This window comes from Daucus carota, chromosome 4 (assembly GCF_001625215.2).
Source record: "Daucus carota subsp. sativus chromosome 4, DH1 v3.0, whole genome shotgun sequence".
NCBI lineage: Eukaryota > Viridiplantae > Streptophyta > Magnoliopsida > Apiales > Apiaceae > Daucus > Daucus carota.
The window spans coordinates 7,750,922-7,769,414 of NC_030384.2; the positions used below are offsets into that span (position 1 = coordinate 7,750,922).

Genomic DNA, 18,493 nt, shown 5'->3' on the forward strand with positions numbered 1-18,493 from the left:
GCACCGAAGGCTCCATGAGCGGGAACCCTCATGTTAGGCATCATTTTTCTGAGAACTAGGTCTCCCGTTTTGAGGGGTCGAGCCCTTACTTTCTTATCAAAATATTTACGGGTCCTCTGTTGGTATGCAGCGAGTTTCAACTGAGCCGTATCCCGTACTTCTTCAATCAGATCTAAGTAAAGCCTGTGGTTGACCTCATTATTCTCAGGATCATAGTTATCCCTTCGAAAAGATCCTGCCCCAACTTCTACTGGGACCATGGCTTCACACCCGTATGTTAGGGTGAACGGGGTTTCGCCGGTGGTAGACCTTGGAGTGGTATTGTAAGACCACAACACCATGGGAAGTTCCTCCGGCCAGCATCCCTTTTTCTCTTCTAGTTTGGCTTTCAGGGTGTGCTTAATAATTTTGTTTACGGCCTCCGTTTGACCGTTGCTTTGAGGGTGGCACACCGCGGAGAAACCTTTCTTTATGCCAAGGTTTTCACAGAAATTCATCATTTCATTGCTGTCAAACTGTTTCCCATTGTCTGATATGAGCTTGTAGGGAACCCCGTATCGACAGACGATCGCGCGACAAACGAAGTCTACCAACTTCTTTGCAGTGATGGAAGCTAGGGGTTCAGCTTCAGCCCATTTAGTAAAGTAATCTACAGCCACGACTGCATATTTCACCCCTCCTTTCCCTTTTGGTAATTCACCAATCAGATCTATACCCCAAACAGCAAACGGCCAGGGGCTTGTCAGGGTCTTCAGGGGTACCGCGGGGCTCTTGTTTGTATTAGAGAACCTTTGGCAACTGTCACAGGCCCTGGCGAAGGCATGAGCATCCTTGTGGAGAGTAGGCCAGTAGTAGCCTTGACGGAGGATTTTGTGAGCGAGGGAGGCACCCCCCGAGTGATTCCCACAGATCCCCTCATGCACCTCGCGCATAATGTATTCGCATCTTATCCCAGCAACACACCTGAGGAGGGGCCGATTGAATCCCCTTTTGTAAAGAATCCCATCATAAATTACATATTGGGCTGCCTTGTATCTCAATTTCCTGGCCTCATCTTTATCTGTAGGCAGGGTTCCGTTGGCTATGTATTCATGGATTGGGGTTGTCCAGAGGTTAGTCTCATCAGCTTCAACATCCATGACTTCAATTTTGGGGATGCTAGGCTGATACTGGATTTCGAGGGGGATCACCCCGAGCATGTGTGCATCCCTCTGAGAACCTAATTTGGCTAAGGCATCGGCATCTGCGTTCCTAGACCTGGGTATCTGCTCTAGCTTGATTTCCCTGAATTTCCCGATTAGTTCCTGGGCATACCGCATATAGAGATCGGTGCGGGGACCCCTAGCTTGGAAGCCTCCTCGGATGTGCCAGACTACCAGCATAGAATCACTGTAAACATTCATGTTTTCCACTCTCATTTCCAAGGCCAGCTTCAGGCCAGCTATTAGGGCTTCATACTCCGCGTCGTTGTTAGTGGCATGGAAGTCGAAATGAATGGAGCTTTGCAGCTTATGGCCTTCCGGACTGACTAAGACAATGCCAGCCCCGGCCCCATTTCCGTTTACGGCCCCATCGACGTATAGGTTCCACCAAGGGGAACAATTCTCAGGTATGGCTACTGAAGACTGGGGTTCAGGTATGCATTCCATCCCTTCGACTTCAAAAGTGGGTGGAAATTCCAAGATGAAGTCAGCTAGCGCTTGCCCCTTTATTGCGGTTCTAGGCTTGTACTCTATGTCAAACTGGCCTAGCTCGACTGCCCATTTCATGATTCTTCCCGAGGCTTCCGGCTTGTGCAAGACCTGTCTGAGAGGGAAGGATGTTCGTACTTCAATCTTGTGAGCCTGAAAGTAAGGCCTTAGTTTGCGGGAAGCCAAAATTAGTGCATAGGCTAACTTCTCCATATTTGAGTAGCGGGTTTCAGCATCAAGTAATCTCTTGCTCACATAGTATACTGGCTGTTGGGCTTGCTCTTCCTCCTTGATGAGGACAGCGCTAATTGAGAACTTGGAAACCCCTAGGTAAAGGATCAAGGCTTCACCCTCCGTTGGCTTGGCCAACAATGGCGGGCTTCCGAGTTGCTCCTTCAGCTTCAGGAAAGCAGCCTCGCATTCTGTCGTCCATTCAAATTTCTGCCCCTTTTTTATGGCTGCAAAGAATTCTCTACATTTGTCTGAGGATTTTGAGATGAACCGGTTTAGGGCGGCGACTCGGCCTGTAAGGCATTGCACCTCCTTTACGTTCCTAGGCGACCTCATTTCAATTAAGGCCTTGATCTTCGCAGGGTTAGCTTCGATTCCCCTGTGATTGACAATGAAGCCCAAGAACTTGCCGGATTCAACCCCAAATACACATTTTTGGGGATTCAACTTCATCCTGTAATCCCTCAGTATGTCGAACATCTCTGACAAGTGTGTAACATGATCGTAAGCTTCCTTTGATTTTACCAACATGTCATCTACATACACTTCCATAGTTCTCCCAATCTGATCTTTAAACATCTTATTGACCAGCCTCTGATATGTAGCCCCAGCATTTAGTAACCCAAACGGCATGCCTATATAGCAGTAAAGCCCCCTGTCGGTGATGAAGGAGGTGTGTTCCTGATCTGGCTCGAACATGGGGATCTGATTGTAGCCCGAGTAGGCGTCCATGAAGCTTAACAGTGCATGCCCCGCAGTGGAATCCACCAACTGGTCAATTCGAGGGAGCGGGAAGCTGTCCTTAGGGCAAGCCTTGTTCAGATCGGTAAAGTCTATGCAAGTCCTCCATTTTCCGTTAAGTTTTTTCACCAACACTGGGGTTGCTAACCATGTGGGGTAAAAAGCTTCCTTCACTAGGCCTGCTTTCAATAGTCGGTCTACCTCTTCTTGAAGAGCGGTAGCCCTCTCCCCGCTAATTGGTCTTCTCTTCTGTCTAACTCCCTTCCTGTCTGGGTCAATATTGAGGTGGTGGCACATGACTTCTGGGTGAATCCCGATCATATCCGAATGGTTCCAAGCGAAGACGTCCAGATTATTCTTTAAGAACGCGGTCAGGGTTTCCCTTAGGTCCGGCCCCAATTGCTCCCCAATTTTTAGTTCTTTAGTGGGGTCGGACTCATCCACCAAGATGGACAGGGTATCCCCAGCTGCTCCGGTCTTCACCTGGGTTTCCGGCATCCTTGGGTCGAGGTCGATCTCAACGGTAGCCTCTTTGTTGCCACCCTCTTGGGGTTGCGTACCCAGGATTTCATGAACGGGAAGCCGTGTTCGGTTTCCAAGTTGATAGGTTACCATAGCACTATTGAAGTCACAAGGTGCCTCGCACTCATTTTCTTGCATTTTATTTTGGGGCTGCTTTTGATGTTCCCCTTCAAAGTCGCTGTCAGTAGCATCTTCCACAATTCCTTCAACCAGGGTTTCAGCTGTATCAATATTCTTTGTTGGGAGTGCATCCGTGGGTGCAAGCCCTTCATGCACGGCATGCGAGGTTTCTAGATAAGGATCTTCCCCCGGGTGTTGCACGATAATCACCATGTTGCAGGTTGCTTTCACAAACTTTATTAAAACCCTTCCCTGAGCCTTGGTTTCGGGTTCCTCTTCAATATCCACCTGCTTATGACAGCTCTCTGGGATGTTTTCGTCCATTTGTTGGGCTTCTTTGCAGGCTTTTACTGCGGAGCTCAGAGCCCTGCTATAACATTCCCGGGAGTCGGCTTGACATCCTCGTACACATCCTACCCCATTGGGGGTTGGGAACTTCATGGATAGGTGGTATATTGAGGTTACAATCCGCATGTCCCTTAAGATTGGCCTGCCCAGGATCCCGTTATAGGAGATGTCTTCGTTCACTACCATGAACTCTGCAACCTGAGTGACAGCCCGGGGTTCCACTCCAAGGGTGATCGGGAGTCTTACCCTTCCAACGATCTGGACAGCATTCCCTGTGAAACCATACAACTCATTATAGCAAGCCATCATATCTTTATCCGCCATTTTCATTCTTTGGTACGCACTGTAGGCCAAGATATTGACAGAGCTTCCGTTATCGACGAGAAGCCTGTGTACATTGACATTTCCGATCACGGCTGTTACCACCAGGGCATCGCTATGAGGATGGTGTACCGCGCGTGCATCCCCCTCAGTGAAGGTAATGTCCATAGTCTCCCCTTTAAACATTTTGGGAGGCCTTTCAGACAGATGGCACACATTGGTTAAGGGCGGCCCTCGGGCTTCCCGTACATATCTCTTCATAGCACTGCGTCCCTGGCCTCCCACGAAGGGTCCTCCGATGATCATTCGTACACTGCCAGCCCGGGTGTTACGGTTGGCTTCTTGGTTATTTGTCCTTTCAGCTCTCTTTTCCTTATATTTCTTAGCCTCTTGGGCTACAAACTCCGTCAGGTATCCTGTTCTGATAAGATCCTCTATGTGGTCTTTAAGATGAACACATTCCGCCGTGTCATGTCCGTTCAAATCGTGGAAAGCACAATATTTTCCCTGATCTTTCTTTCCAGGGGGTCCACTTCGAAAGGGCTTCCGGAAGAGTCTCGCCTTGTCTCCGACCTCAAAAATGTGATCTATAGAAGCCGTTAGTGGCGTGTATTCGTGGTACCTCGCTTCTCTTGCCTTTCTCATTGTCAACCTTGACTTGTCGAAGCCCTGCAAGCTGGTTGTGTTCACGGTAATGGGCGAGGTCTTGCCATCTCGGCTCGAGGATTTTTCACCAGCAGGCCTTACGTAGGGATTCCTCTTGTAGGTGTTCCTCCTATCGGGGCTGTAAGACCTATCCCTCTTGTTTTTCCAGCTGCTCCGGCTTTCAGATTTTGACTCCTTTTTCAACTTAGCTAAGGATTCCTCGATCACCTTATGGGGTTCAGCTCTAGCAAAGAAGTCCGCTAGGGTTTCAGGCTCTCGCCCTTGCAACTCCTTCCAAAAATCTGTTCCGGGCCTTACCCCCGCTATCAAGAAGTTCTTCAGGGTTTCCTTTGAAGTGGGTCTAACCCGGGGTACTTCTGCGTTGAAGCGCTTGAAATACTCTCTCAATGTCTCATGCTCCTTTTGCTTAATATTGGCCAGAGTGTTTGCAGGCGGGGCGTAAGTGACAGAAGCCCTGAATTGTCCCACAAACTGTTCGCACATTTTTCTCCAAGAGCTGATGGAATCAGCGGGAAGCCTCTTGAACCAGTGATGAGCGTCATCTCTGAGGGTTGCAGCCAACAAGCGACATTTTGTGAGGTCTGGAATCTGGTAGACCTCCATCTCAGTGTCGAACCGGCTAAGATACTCCACGGGGTCCGTGGTTCCGTTAAATCGCAGGTCGCCAACCCCCCGGTAGATACGAGGTAGGGGTGACTCCCTAACCTTCTTAGTAAAGGGTGACTTTACGGTAAGCTCGGCTTTCGACTTCTTATCGGCTTTTACCTTCTTTAGGGCTTCCAGCAGTTCTTCCATCTTGCATTTATCATCCCCACCATCAAGCGCAACCTCATAGTCACCATCCAGGGGCTGATCTTTCTTTTTGCTTACTTCATTATCATTGTGCGACCCTGAGCTTTCCTCATCGTCATGAATGGAGATAACCTTTGATGGCCTTTGGTTTTTGTCCTTTGACCGAGCTTCAGACACGGGCTTCTCCGGTCGTTGACTGGGAGGAGCCCTATGTTGCGAGCCTTCAGGTCCATCCCCGTTAGGGGCCTTGTTGCCAAGCCTGTGCCGCAGGTCTTGCTCGGTCAGTTTCCTCCCAAGGCGGTCGAACACACTAGCAGCCTGTGAGTGCTCTCTATCATCCATTTCGGGATTTGCTTCCTTCTCAGGGTTGCCACCTTCTTTCCTGCCGTCTTCTGCACCGAAATCTAGCTTGGTGGGAGTCACCTTGCTAGCCCTTTTTGACCTTGCTGACTTCCTTTTCAAGGAGGCAATCCTCCTACTCATTCTCTTCATCTTTGCCTTCATCTCCTCGCGGGTCAGTTCTCCGCTTGGAAGATCACTTTCATCTTGCGTAGCGCCTTCCGGCGTCTTGGGGTTTTCAGTATTTTCGGGAATTTCTGACATCTCTCCTCTCTAAGATCAGTAATCCCCTCCTTCTAGCGCCAAAAAGTGTTGTGAGAGGAATTGATACAACACCCCCAGAACCGTATAGCACAATTATAGGGATATCTATTACAACTACGAAAATCACGGCTAGCTCTTAGGGGCTACCGTTAACATAAACTAACAGAATTAGTGAGAAACAAGTGTGTTTAAGGGCTGAGCTTGCAAAGAACCAAACAACGAGGCCGGAATTATGGAATTCCGTCCTGCAATTGCCCGGAAATATCTGTCACAAAGGTTACACGTGCCTCTCTTTAGAGTGTAGAACTCGTGAAAATGATCCTCGTCCCTTTGCAAGGTGCCTACATACCCTATATTTATAGGGATCAAGCCCATGTAGTTCTCGATTTAGGACTCTGAAGAGATAAGCTCTTATCCCCTCTAGTTTGAGATAAAACAGCCTTCTTTCAGTAGTTATCCAGCGGTATCCCACTCCAAGTAGGTCACTTGAAGCCTTCATCTTCGGTATATATCCGAATATATGTGAATTATCTCCCCTTGATTGTAATTATCTCCATAATAACTGTATTTATCCCTTAATTCGTAGATAAATAACAGCTGATATACTTCCAATTCATCTCCAATTCGTCCTCCTAGAAACAAGGAAGAAGAGTCCTGCTTGGAGTCTGCCTGCCATTCTGCCCAAGCGGCGGAAGCCCTGCCAGCGGCATCCCCTAGCTGCAGCCCCATAACTGCAAGCCAAGATGCACTCAGCGGTAACCCCTAGCAGCGGTAACCCCTAAAGCGCCTTCAGGTGCAACCCCATTCTGATGGCAGCCTTCGTTATGCTTCCAGTGTAAGTCCATGTACCTTCTTGTGCGCATTCAATGATTCACCCAGCTATGGCGAAGCCCATTATCCTTAACCAAATGATTCCAATAAGCCCAAGTGAAGCCCAAATAATATGATGGGCTATAAAATAAGCCCAGGGAGATTTTATGGCACAACAGTAACTTATCTGGAAATATTATCAAAGGATATAATGGTTGTACGGTCTGCGTTGATCAAACAAAGGGTACAAGGTTATCCAACTATCAGAAGATTGTGGTTATGAGGCATCGACGGTGGTTGTCACGTGATCATCCATATCGAAGGCAGAAGGCATCTTTTGATAACACTATTGAGATTGAATCGGCTCCCATTCCATTGAGTGGGGAGGAAGTGTTTGAAAAGGTACAATATTTAAAAGGCCATGTCTTTGGTAAGAAACAACCAAAATCTGGACGTAAGAAAGGCGATCCTCGACCTGTTTGGAAAAAGCTTTCTATATTTTTCCAACTCGAGTATTGGAAGTTTTTGCCGGTTAGGCATATCCTTGACGTAATGCACATTGAGAAGAATATATGTGAAGCTTTACTTGGTACGATGCTGAATATACCGAAGAAGACAAAAGACAAGGAATCTGTTCGTCTTGACATTGCTGCAATGGGAATTAAATTAAAGCTGAGGCCAGAAACTCCAGGGAAAAAAGAGAAATTACCGTTGGCATCTTGGAATTTAACTCATTTTGAAAAAAAGAAAGTTTGCACATCCTTTCTTGGAATGAAGCTGCCTGATGGTTTTTGTTCTAATATTAGGAGTCTAGTATCGATGGAGACTCTTCGGCTAACCGGAATGAAGTCTCATGACTGCCATATGATTTTGCATCACTTGCTCCCAATCGCAATTCGATCATCACTAGAAAAACAGGTTAGAAATACTGTAATTAGATTTTGTCTCTTCTTTAAGGCAATTTGTAGTAAAGTTATTGAGGTTGATAAATTAGAGAAAATGCAGTCTCAGTTAGTGGTTACTTTATGCCAACTTGAACAATATTTTCCCCCGTCCTTGTTTGATTTAATGATTCATCTGTCCATTCATCTTGTGCGAGAGGTTGAGCTTTGCGGGCCTGTTTTCCTTCGGTGGATGTATCCATTTGAGAGGTATATGAAAACATTTAAGGGATATGTAAGGAACAAGGCTCGCGCGGAAGGTTGCATTGCCGAGGCCTATATTGCAGAAGAGGCGGTTGAGTGTTTGGTAAACTTTGAGGAAGCAACTGTTGGAGTTCCAAAAAATGGTAGGCGTATGAAGGATGCAACAAGTAGGCCATTGTCTGGTGCAACGATTACAACCCCAAGCATGAAAGATTTGCACCTCGCACATTTGTGTGTCTTACAAAATAGCACTGACGTAATGCCATATTTTGAGTGAGTAACTTTCCTGTTATTTGACTCTCTCTATTTTAAATGATGCTTTTAATTGCTTATCATTCTTTTCTCTCTACGGCCTAGATAATTATGATATAATGAAGATTTTACATTTCCTTAAATTATAAACTAGAAAGTCCACTGTGATTCTCATTGATTCTCATTGTTTTAATTGCAGCGAACACATGTCATTTTTGATGGAAACATTTCCACAACATGAAAATGATGAAATCTGGCTAAAGCACAAGCAAAATGAACTATTCGCAAAATGGTTTAAAGAAAAGGTATTATCATTTGGTGCTAAATGTTTAATCAAATTAAATTATATATTTGGCCTTAATAATATTGAATCTTATATGTGCTTTTTTTTAGAACCTGTTGCTTATATGTATTTTTTTCTTTAGATTGCTTCAGATTTGCTGGATGGAAAATAAGTACCAGAGGAGATCAGGTGGATTTCAGACGGGCCTAATAATATTGTGCCTACATTCAGTGGCTACAGAATAGATGGGGTAACCTTTAGCACCAAGGATCGTGACGATACTAGACTTGTACAATGCAGTGGAGTGTGTGTAGATGCTGATACGATGATTGTGCAGGCTGTGGACAAAAATGTTGAGCATACATCACAGACATATTACAGAGTTATTACAAGTATATGGGAGTTGGATTATAATAGCTTTAGAATCCCTCTTTTTCTCTGTAAGTGGGTAGATTTTAATAGAGGCATTAAGGTCGATGAATTGGGATATACTTTAGTTAATTTGAATAGGTTTGGTTCCTTGAATGATCCATTTGTGTTAGCAACACATGTTAAACAGGTTTGTTACATAGATGATCCCATCGAAAAACTATGGTCCGTGGTGTTGAGATTTCCGGAAAGAAAACACTACGATGATAATGATGATGAAGATGAGGGACCTGTGGAAGTAGAGCTTGAGAATGACTTTTTTATGCCTGATTTACCGGATAATGATTTTGAGGATGTTGCTAGTTACATGAGAGATGTAGATGAGAGAATCCAACTAGAATGATCTTATTGTATTGATTTTGTAATCACTACTAGAAAATATGATTAAATGTGACTGGATAAAAGTGACCGTCACTGAATATTACCGAGCGCGGTCATTTGTAAGTCAACTTACTAAACTGTAATACCAAAACCATATTTGACTGAATGTGGTCGCAAAGCTCTTGACATTGACGACCAAATATAGTCACTTTACAAAGTAACTGAAATCTGTCACATTTAGCTACTACATTTGAGACTAATCATGATCACACTTAAAAAATGACCAGACATAGTCGCATTATCCTACTCGCACTCAGCGGGAAATTTCCCGCTATATGTAATTTCAAATATTAGAAAATAAGAACTACCAGAACCAGTCACATTTACAAATGCGACTGAAATTAGTCGTCCATGTATCCTCATCCTTGGGCAGGAAATATTGAACAAATTTTAGGAGATTTATAACCAATTCTGGTCACATCCATTGGGAATGTGACTGATCTTGGTCACATATGTTTCCACTGTATACGGTCGCTTTTAGTAGACAGTATGGCCAACAGCATAAGGTACCGGAGATGCTCCCTGTATTTGAATAAATTTCTATAAATTACACATTTTTTATTTTAGAAAAAATAAAATACATACAATAATTGCATACATAAATTTCAAAATTAAACAATGAACTTGATCCATCAAATCTTGAATTGAACAATAATTTTAAATTTGAATACATACTAATTGTCTAGAAAATTTTCAACATAATATCATCACTCATCACTATCACTTCTCTCGTCAACACTCATATGGTCATCATCATTTAGATCGTCATTATTGTGCTCCGTGAAGTTAACATTTTCATAATTTCGTAAGTCGATGAAGAAATCAGAAGGATCATGAATAACTACGGTATTCACATGTGATGATGAAGCATTTGACGTGTCATTTTGAAAAGCGGCATCATTGGATGTAGCATTATCATTGTAGGTCATATCTTCATCTACTTGTCGACTCTTTGTTGTAAGCACCGTGTACCATGATGAATTCGCCTTTGTTATACTTGGTACATAACATACTTGATGTGCTTGGCTAGCCAATATGAAAACATCTTCGGCATTTAGTTTTGATCTTACATCCACGGTAGTTATTCTATTTCGATCGACTTTGACGTGTGTTGTATGATCAAACCAATGACATTTGAATAAGATAACATCATGACCATTGTGATAGTGAAGTTTTAAGACTTCGAGCAATCTTCCATAGTTGTTTCCATAGTTTTCTTTGTAAGATGATCCTACATTAGATATTAGCAAATCTTAAATACAAATAAGCTATAACTAATGCATTCAGCTATAACTAATGCATTCTAGAATTTAGAATTTATCATATTCATTACCTATCACAAGCACACCAGAGTTTTGTGAAGTGCGTTCGTTGAGATTTCCGCAATCAAATTTGTAGCCATTTGAAAGACACCCTTTATAAGTTTCTACATCGGTCATCGGACCTCTTAGTAAATCCTCGAACTTTGGATTTATGACTCCTCTGTTATCGGTAACCTAATCAAGTAATGATGGACAACTTTATATATATATATATATATATATATATATATGAATGCATGAAAAAAAAAGAATGATATATAAGTGTGCTCATATAATTAAATGTACCCTTCTTTGCATCCAATTTGTGAATCGTTCTTTTTGATATTTCTCTTTTTCTGCATCATTGAATTTTGGATGATGTTTGCATACCAATTTGTGGAATTCCCTAAAATTAGGACAAAACTACCAAAAATTAAATACAAGCAAAGATATTTGAGCTAAGCAAATACAATAAATAATGATTTTAAAGATCATACCGTAAATATTTAGCAACCTCCGGCGAATTAATGAGTACATAGTATTTAGCAAGCCTCTCTTCTTCACGACTCAAGAGTCTATGTCCACTACGTAATTGAGGCTTTGTTGGATACATGTACACTTCTAACAAGTTGGGATCACAAGACTTTTTTGGTGCCTCATTACGACGCAATTGGTTATGCACTGTTTCAAACTTGGATTCAAAATACAATGAGCAAAAGTGTACACTTTCTTCCTCAATATAGCGTTCTGCCATTGAACCCTCTGGTCGAGCTTTGTTCTTAACTTTCATTTTTAGACCATGCAAGTACCTTTCAACAAAATACATCCATCGAAAATGAGATGGGCCACCCAACTTACATTCAGTAGCCAAATGCAGTGGCAAATGTTCCATTGGATTAAAGAAACCCGGAGGATAAATACTTTCAAGTTTTGATATTATCCTCACTATGCCCTTCTCCATCTTATCCAAATCAGAGGATTTCAAGTTTACCGCACATAAATCTTGAAAGAAATTGGACATCTCAATCAAAACATCGCCCACATGCTTTGGTAAAAAATCACGACATACAATAGGCAACAATTTTTGCATAAAAATGTGACAATCATGTGATTTCATTCCTTGAACTGTGTTTTTCTCAAAATTCACACACCTTGATATATTGGAGACAAACCCATCTGGAAGTTTCAGTTCTTCAATCCACTTTAACAACTTACGAACTTGCTCTCTCGTAAGCGTATATGGTGCACTTGGCATCATCCCATCATCTTGTATCCACAAATCACGATGTATGTCTAATTCTTTACAATCCTTTCTTGATTTTTCATTGTCTTTGGTCTTATTCTTATCATTTAACATCGTGTAGAATATGTTATCAAAAACATTCTTTTCAGTATGCATGACATCAATGCTATGACGAAGGTTAAGCGTCTCCCAATACGGGAGCTCAAAAAAAGGAGAGTAATGAGTCCAATTATGTGTAACACCATACCCCCTTGGCTTTCGCCAACTCGTCTTTCCTGGAGGAGGAAATTGAATATGCTCACAAAAATTCTTTGCCAATAATCCTGAATGTCGAGCAGTTACAGAACGTGACTCCCTTTTTCCAAACTTGGTACTTTTTCTCAATGGATCATTTGGTTCCATGAAATACCTGGCAGTTCCGTAAAAACTAGGTTTACCACCATGCTTAAGTTGTTTACCTTTCACTTCTCCGCTACATACATGACATGCCAACTTTCCCTTAGTCGACCATCCACTAAGCATGCCAAGTGCGGGAAAATCACTTATTGTCCACATCAATGCCGCCTTCATCATAAAATTTGTGCAAGATAACTTATCATATGTTTCCACTCCCGTACTCCACAATATTTTCAATTCATCAATTAACCTTCTGTAATAATTGGAAGGTGCGTGAAACGACATAAATTCATAAATAATTTATTAAAAGACATTAACATACCTTACACCTCTAAACTGATTTCTATCTTTCTGGATGTCAACTCAACGACATAACGTTCATGATGATAATTAGACATTTTATGCAATATTAATTTATCTTTACAATAATTTGATAATTAATTGATTTTAAATATCTTGCAAAATGTTTAGTTAATGTAAATTTATACACAAGACTTGAAACGATATGATTTTATATTAGAATAAAATTTTACATTTTAATTACAAAATCAAGAAATATATCATTTTATATTAGAATAAAATTTGACATTTTGATTACTTTTTTAATTTTTAGATATGTGTCATCCATAATTAACATTAAAAATAATATATATATATATATATATATATATATATATATATATATTTATATTTGGAAATGAAAAGAAGTTCTGTGTAAATTATTTTGACAAAAAAAACAGCGTCTCCAATGTTTGAATAATTTTCACAAGACAAAATTTTAAAAAACATACTTCCTTTGTTAAAATATCCCGCATTTTTTTTATCAAATCCCGCCTATTGTTTTTTATCAATAACCGCCTAGTACTATCACTCTCATAGTACTAAACAAGTCACATAAAAGAGGCGAAAAGAGGGAAAATTTTAGGGTTTCTCCTTCGAAGATCAATGGCCACATTCGATCGTCCTTTGAAAAAGGTATGTTTGTATTTTATTTTGTGTGTGGGTTGGGTTCTGTGTGTGGTTTGTGGATTTTGTATGTTTGTGGGTTGTGGGTTTTTTGTTTGTGGGTTGTGGGTTTTGTGGTTTTGTGGTCTGGGTTCTGCGTCTGGGTGTTTTGTATGTGTTTTTTGTATTTGAATTAAACTATGTTTCCGTGTTTATTTTGTTTTAGACTGTGGTACCTGCTGCATTTGAACGCATTAGCAACAAACGAAATCGAGGCAAAGTAGATGTTAGGGAAAAAGTCGTAGGAGAAGGAAATGGTAAGAAAAAAGTATTGGGAGAAGGAAGTGGTAAGAGAAAAGCAGTGAGAGAAGAAAATGGTAAGAGAAAAGTAGTTGGAGCAAAAATTGTTAATAGAAAAGTAGTAGGAGAAGAAAATGGTAAGAGAAAAGTAGTAGGAGAAGGAAATGGTAAGCGAAAAGTAGCAGAAGTTGTGGACAAAGGGAAGAGAAAGGAAGCAGGGGATGGTTGTAGGGGAAGAGTTGTGAAAAAAATTAAAGCAACAGGGGGTGAATCTAGGGGAAAAGAAGCTGCGAAAAAAAAGGAAGGCAACAGGGGGAGATTCTAGGGGAAGCGAAGTTGTGAAAAAAAGTAATGTAGGAGGAGAAGGATTTAGAGGAAGAGAAGTTGGGAACAAAGGTAAGGCAATAGGAAAGGGATTTAGGGGAAATGAAATGGGCAGAGGTAATTGGGGAAGGGGTAGAGTAGAAGAAGATGATGACAGTGATAGCGATTTTGTGTATGAGAGTGACAATGAGGAAATTGATGAGAGTGATGAGGACATTGACATCGAAGACGAGAGTGAGGATGATGATGATATGGAAGGTGGGGATGATGATTCTATGGAGAGTGGAGATGATGATGATTATGATGATGATGATGATGATGATGATATGGAGGGTGAGGATGAGATGGGGTCTGCTGAGGCAACTGAGGGAAGAGCTGCACAAAGTGTGAGTTATGGCCATTACAAAAAACCACCAAAGAAAGGGCATCCCAAGCTTGGCGTGGTGGAGTTTATTGATGAAAAAACGTAACACTCTTGTCTTTACTACTCTAATTCTAAACTGCTATTGCTATGTTTTTCACTTGCATTTGATAACTCTTTTGAAGAGCTTGTTAAAACTGAAAATCAATTCTCCAACAGAGCAGAAACTGACATAAATGGCGAAATATGTATTCATCTTTTACTGTTTGGAGTTCGATTTTTACCTCACTTCTGCCCTATAAATAATAGTAGGTATTGGTGGTTGATAAATATTAAGTTGGTAAAAAGATATGAGGTGACAATCAAAATCTAGTTTTCTAGCACTTGAAGTATCTTCCCTACTCGAGCACTTCTTGATTGCCTAAAAAATATCAGTTTCCCCAGGAAGTCTATCTCACCTAATTATAGTCTTTCTGAAGCAGCAACTTGGCAAGGGGCTTGTGATTTTGTTAATTATGTAAAATATGATTCATGGCATTTGAGAGTTGTGATAATAAGTTTGATACCGTGTGTGTAATGTGTATTACAAGCTGATAGACCTGCATACAGGTCTGCGCTTTATAGAAAAAAGATTATGAGAATACAGTAGTTGACCAGAAATTAATGTCTGAACAAAGATTCTGCAAGTTCTTCACTTGTTATAAATTTCTTTATCATCTTTTCATTTAAAGGATTTAATTATTTCATTTTGTGTTCTGGAGTTTTGGATAACACCCTGAATTAAGTTAGGAGAGTAATAGTGTTTCTGGCCAGTCTAATTGAACTCTGGCAAGTAGCAAGTCTCTTTTATGATGACATTGGCCAAATAGAATAAATAGTTAATCATATTACAAATAAAAAAACAGTGAATCAATATGATCAGTAGTATAGTATGAATCTTGACACTTGTTGAAAGAATGTAAATGTATCCCTTAAATCTTGAATTGTGTCCGCATCACTGGGATCAACTTTTTATCACACTAGGACACAGAGTCTTTGAGTTATGAGTTTGCAGTGTAAATTTAGTTTCCTTTACATAAAAGTTTCTCTAATATTAGTTTAAATATAATATTTGTGACTCATAAGCTGTTAAATGACACATAAAAGTACCTCTAATGTTGAGGGCTGATATTTTAATTGGGTCCCCAACCTCTGGGACCTATCCTGATCATCCAGTGTAGGTGTTGTTTTAATGAAGTCTATTTATATACTACTCTTATATGCTTCCCCAGAAGAACAATCGGTTAGCAGACACCTTGAGCTCGTTTTGTAGCCTTATAACCAGATGGTGCACTGCATATATATATCATTATAATTTACATTTTGAATCCCTGCTGTGTAAAGTATAGTACCTCTTAGAAAATATTCAGTCTGCTCAATTTTAATAGTATGATTAAGCTTCTTTTCCATTTTTGCAGTATCAAACAACCTAAATACAAAAGGACCTTGAAAGCAATAATGAGAGCTGAATGGAAATATGAGACAGCCTTTGAAAGAGGACGAAAACGAACTGCCTTTCTAAACAAATGTGTTAAAAAGTTTAGGGTAATGTACAATACATTCAAATTTGAGTACTTGTCACCTTAAGTAATATATGTCTTTATAAATATTTGTTTTATTTTCCAGATATACTACTACTATCCAGAAGACTATACAGTGGAAGAGGGAAATTCAGTGGTTAGAGAGCATTTGAAAAGAAACTTGAAGCATAATATGTTTATTTGGAAGAGGGACGCTAATAAACAGGTTGAGGAAGCTCTTAAAAAAGGGGAGGAGGCAAACCGGCTGATGTTCAAGCCCCATTACCTTGAAGAAGATGCATGGAAGGGTTGTTGCGACTACTGGGATTCAACAGGACATAAGCAGATGTCGGAGACCAACAAGGAGAATCGGAAAAATTTGAAGTTCCCGCACGCTAGTGGGGCGAAGCCATTTGAAGAACGACGCATTGTAAGTTTTGTAAACTCATAAGCATGTCAAACTTGAAAATTACACTTTATGTTTAAAACTTATCAGAATTCTATGTTCTGGAATCTATCTTCTTAATGAATCGTATTCCTGTAATTTGTCATCTTATTTTATAGGCCAGGGAGTTGGAAACGGGGGAGGTTATGTCTGAACTGGATCTGTTTAATATTGTCTATACAAAGAAGCATGCAGAACTGATGGAAATAAAGGTTTGTTCCAGCAAATTTTCTTCTCAGTTTTTCCTTTTGATTACAGTTTTTTATCAAAAGGAGCATTACATTATAATTTTTGTTTAACTGTTTAATATTATAATTGAGCTTTTAGTTATGTTACTGATGTTCTGTGAAGTCTCAGCTCTTATGTTAATTCTGAATTGTAGTGTTTATAAAATATTATTATAAACTGGATTTACATATTAATTGGATATATTATGATTTTTTTACTGCATAGGAATGTCGCTTTTGTTAGGTCTCTGTGTAGTTGTTAAATGGATGTCCGGGGGTATAAATTGTATTACACTGCTGTTCAGCTTTCTTGGTTTGTCTACACTTTTTCTTTAGTTATTATTTTTAAAAATTATGTTTATTTTATCAAACGGAGCATTAGTGTCAGCTTATATATACTAATATGTCATATAGAATATGAATATGTTAGTTTTCTGGGTGGTGGCTATTGATGTCTCTTTGTATATGTTTTAGTTATCAGCTTGGTTCTTGTAAATCCGTCTTCAATTAAAAGGATGATGTATTAATAAATAAGTCTTCCGAAATCTGACTGGTAACTTTGTTAGTGTCCGATGCTGATACTACTTAGTTTTCTGTTATGTTTTTCTAGATAGACCAAGTATTTGTATTACTGTTGATTCAACTGAAGGGAAGTATCTTCATGAAATAATGTTCTTGGTTATTGTCTTTCTTTTCGTATATTTGTTCAGAGTCAGACAGGTGATGTGATAATTAAGTCTTTCTAGTACTGAAAGATAACAGTGTCTTCTTAATAATGTACGGTGCTGACTTGCCGATACTCTGTTTTCTAACGTGCAGGAGGCTATGGAGCGTGCTGCACAGGAATTTGCTTCTCAAACAGGTGCTGATGAGCCACCTCCATCTCCTGCCACCTGCAGAAAAAAGAATATATTAATTTCTCTGCGAGCTCGTAAGTTAAATAAAGGGAAGATATTTATGAATCCAAACAAGACTATTCACGACTTTCTCGGGCCAGAGGAGGCTGCCGAATGGACCACCTCGTCCATTCCTGCACGTATTCCGAATCATGCATATGATATGATGGGTAGGGCACTAAATGAGGTGACTGATATGGTCCAGGCCATGGATGGGATAAATGAGATCACCCGATCCCACCTTGATGAGGAGTTGAAAAAATTGGCTGATGGTGCATATCCAAACAAGGATGATCCTGTACAAAAGGTATTATGGGGCCAATATATCAAGGTTGCAGCAAGTTTGGCTAGTTCTCAATTCGAGAGATTCAAAAAGGTCATAATTGAGGTAATTATTAGCATTTCATATCATATTTTTTGCATAGCTATGTGTTCAATTATGTTTTTGAAAATTATTGCTCAAGTTTTTTATTTTTGCTGATTATTATTTTTGCTCATTTATTTCGAATAAAATGAGCTTTTTATTCATATACAGGATACCGAGGAGGATGGAACTGAAAATGGACATGATATGGAAGATTATGAAGGAAATGCGGATGGACAGAACATAGATGATGAAGCAGGAGACATGGATGATGACAGAGCAAACATGGATGGACATTATAGTGATGAAGATGGCAGCTTCAACAACACTCAACTTAGCCCTTAGTTTATATGCATTGTCTAGTAGTCTATCTCTATGTGTAATTAGAAGTTATGCTTTTGTGAATTCTAGTAATCCGTATGTGAATTCTACCAAGTACTCTAGTCTCTTTATGTATTAGAAGTTTATTTTGGCTTAATGTTGAACTACTTTTGCTTTTGGTATTCAAATATCTCATTTACTATAAATTACTTCTATTGTTGGTATTAAAATATTGCATTTCTTTAGAGAGAATTTGAGTTTTGTGGTGTGATATTATAGGAAAAAAATGGTAGATCATAAATATAATGTGACTGATTTTGGATATGCAGAACAATATTTTGACTAGTTTTGGTCATACAGAGTGCATCTTTGTGACCAAAGTCAGTCGTCACGCATTAACAAATTTGATTAGAGGTAGTTCCATTGTGACCATAATTGGTTGACACACATTTGGAAGTAACTGCCGATATGACTAA

General features: G+C 40.1%; 2 protein-coding genes across 2 annotated transcripts; one reads left to right on the forward strand and one right to left on the reverse strand.

Moving 5' to 3' along the window:
- Positions 1-10,042: 10,042 nt before the first annotated feature.
- On the reverse strand, positions 10,043-12,449 carry LOC135152150 (uncharacterized). The gene is made up of 4 exons (XM_064091981.1): positions 11,134-12,449; positions 10,943-11,042; positions 10,669-10,831; positions 10,043-10,566 (listed from the first exon to the last, which is right to left on the reverse strand). The coding sequence occupies exons 1-4, from the start codon at positions 12,447-12,449 to the stop codon at positions 10,043-10,045; spliced, it is 2,103 nt and encodes a 700-aa protein (XP_063948051.1).
- A 1,502-nt stretch (positions 12,450-13,951) lies between these two features.
- Positions 13,952-18,226, forward strand: LOC135152151 (uncharacterized). Its single transcript, XM_064091982.1, has 6 exons — positions 13,952-14,310; positions 15,663-15,789; positions 15,871-16,194; positions 16,329-16,421; positions 17,256-17,720; positions 17,868-18,226. Exons 1-6 carry the CDS (start codon positions 13,952-13,954, stop codon positions 18,039-18,041), a joined length of 1,542 nt encoding a protein of 513 aa, XP_063948052.1. The 3' UTR covers positions 18,042-18,226.
- The last annotated feature ends 267 nt before the right edge of the window (positions 18,227-18,493 follow it).

Coding starts and splice junctions, on each gene's coding strand:
- LOC135152150 (XM_064091981.1), bottom strand. CDS start 12,449: ATGAAGGCGGCATTGATGTGGACAATAAGTGATTTTCCCGCACTTGGC. Junction 11,043..11,133: donor GAGGTTGCTAAATATTTACG/GTATGATCTTTA, acceptor TCCTAATTTTAG/GGAATTCCACAAATTGGTAT. Junction 10,832..10,942: donor CAAATTGGATGCAAAGAAGG/GTACATTTAATT, acceptor TTACTTGATTAG/GTTACCGATAACAGAGGAGT.
- LOC135152151 (XM_064091982.1), top strand. CDS start 13,952: ATGGGCAGAGGTAATTGGGGAAGGGGTAGAGTAGAAGAAGATGATGAC. Junction 15,790..15,870: donor AATGTGTTAAAAAGTTTAGG/GTAATGTACAAT, acceptor TTTATTTTCCAG/ATATACTACTACTATCCAGA. Junction 17,721..17,867: donor TCAAAAAGGTCATAATTGAG/GTAATTATTAGC, acceptor ATTCATATACAG/GATACCGAGGAGGATGGAAC.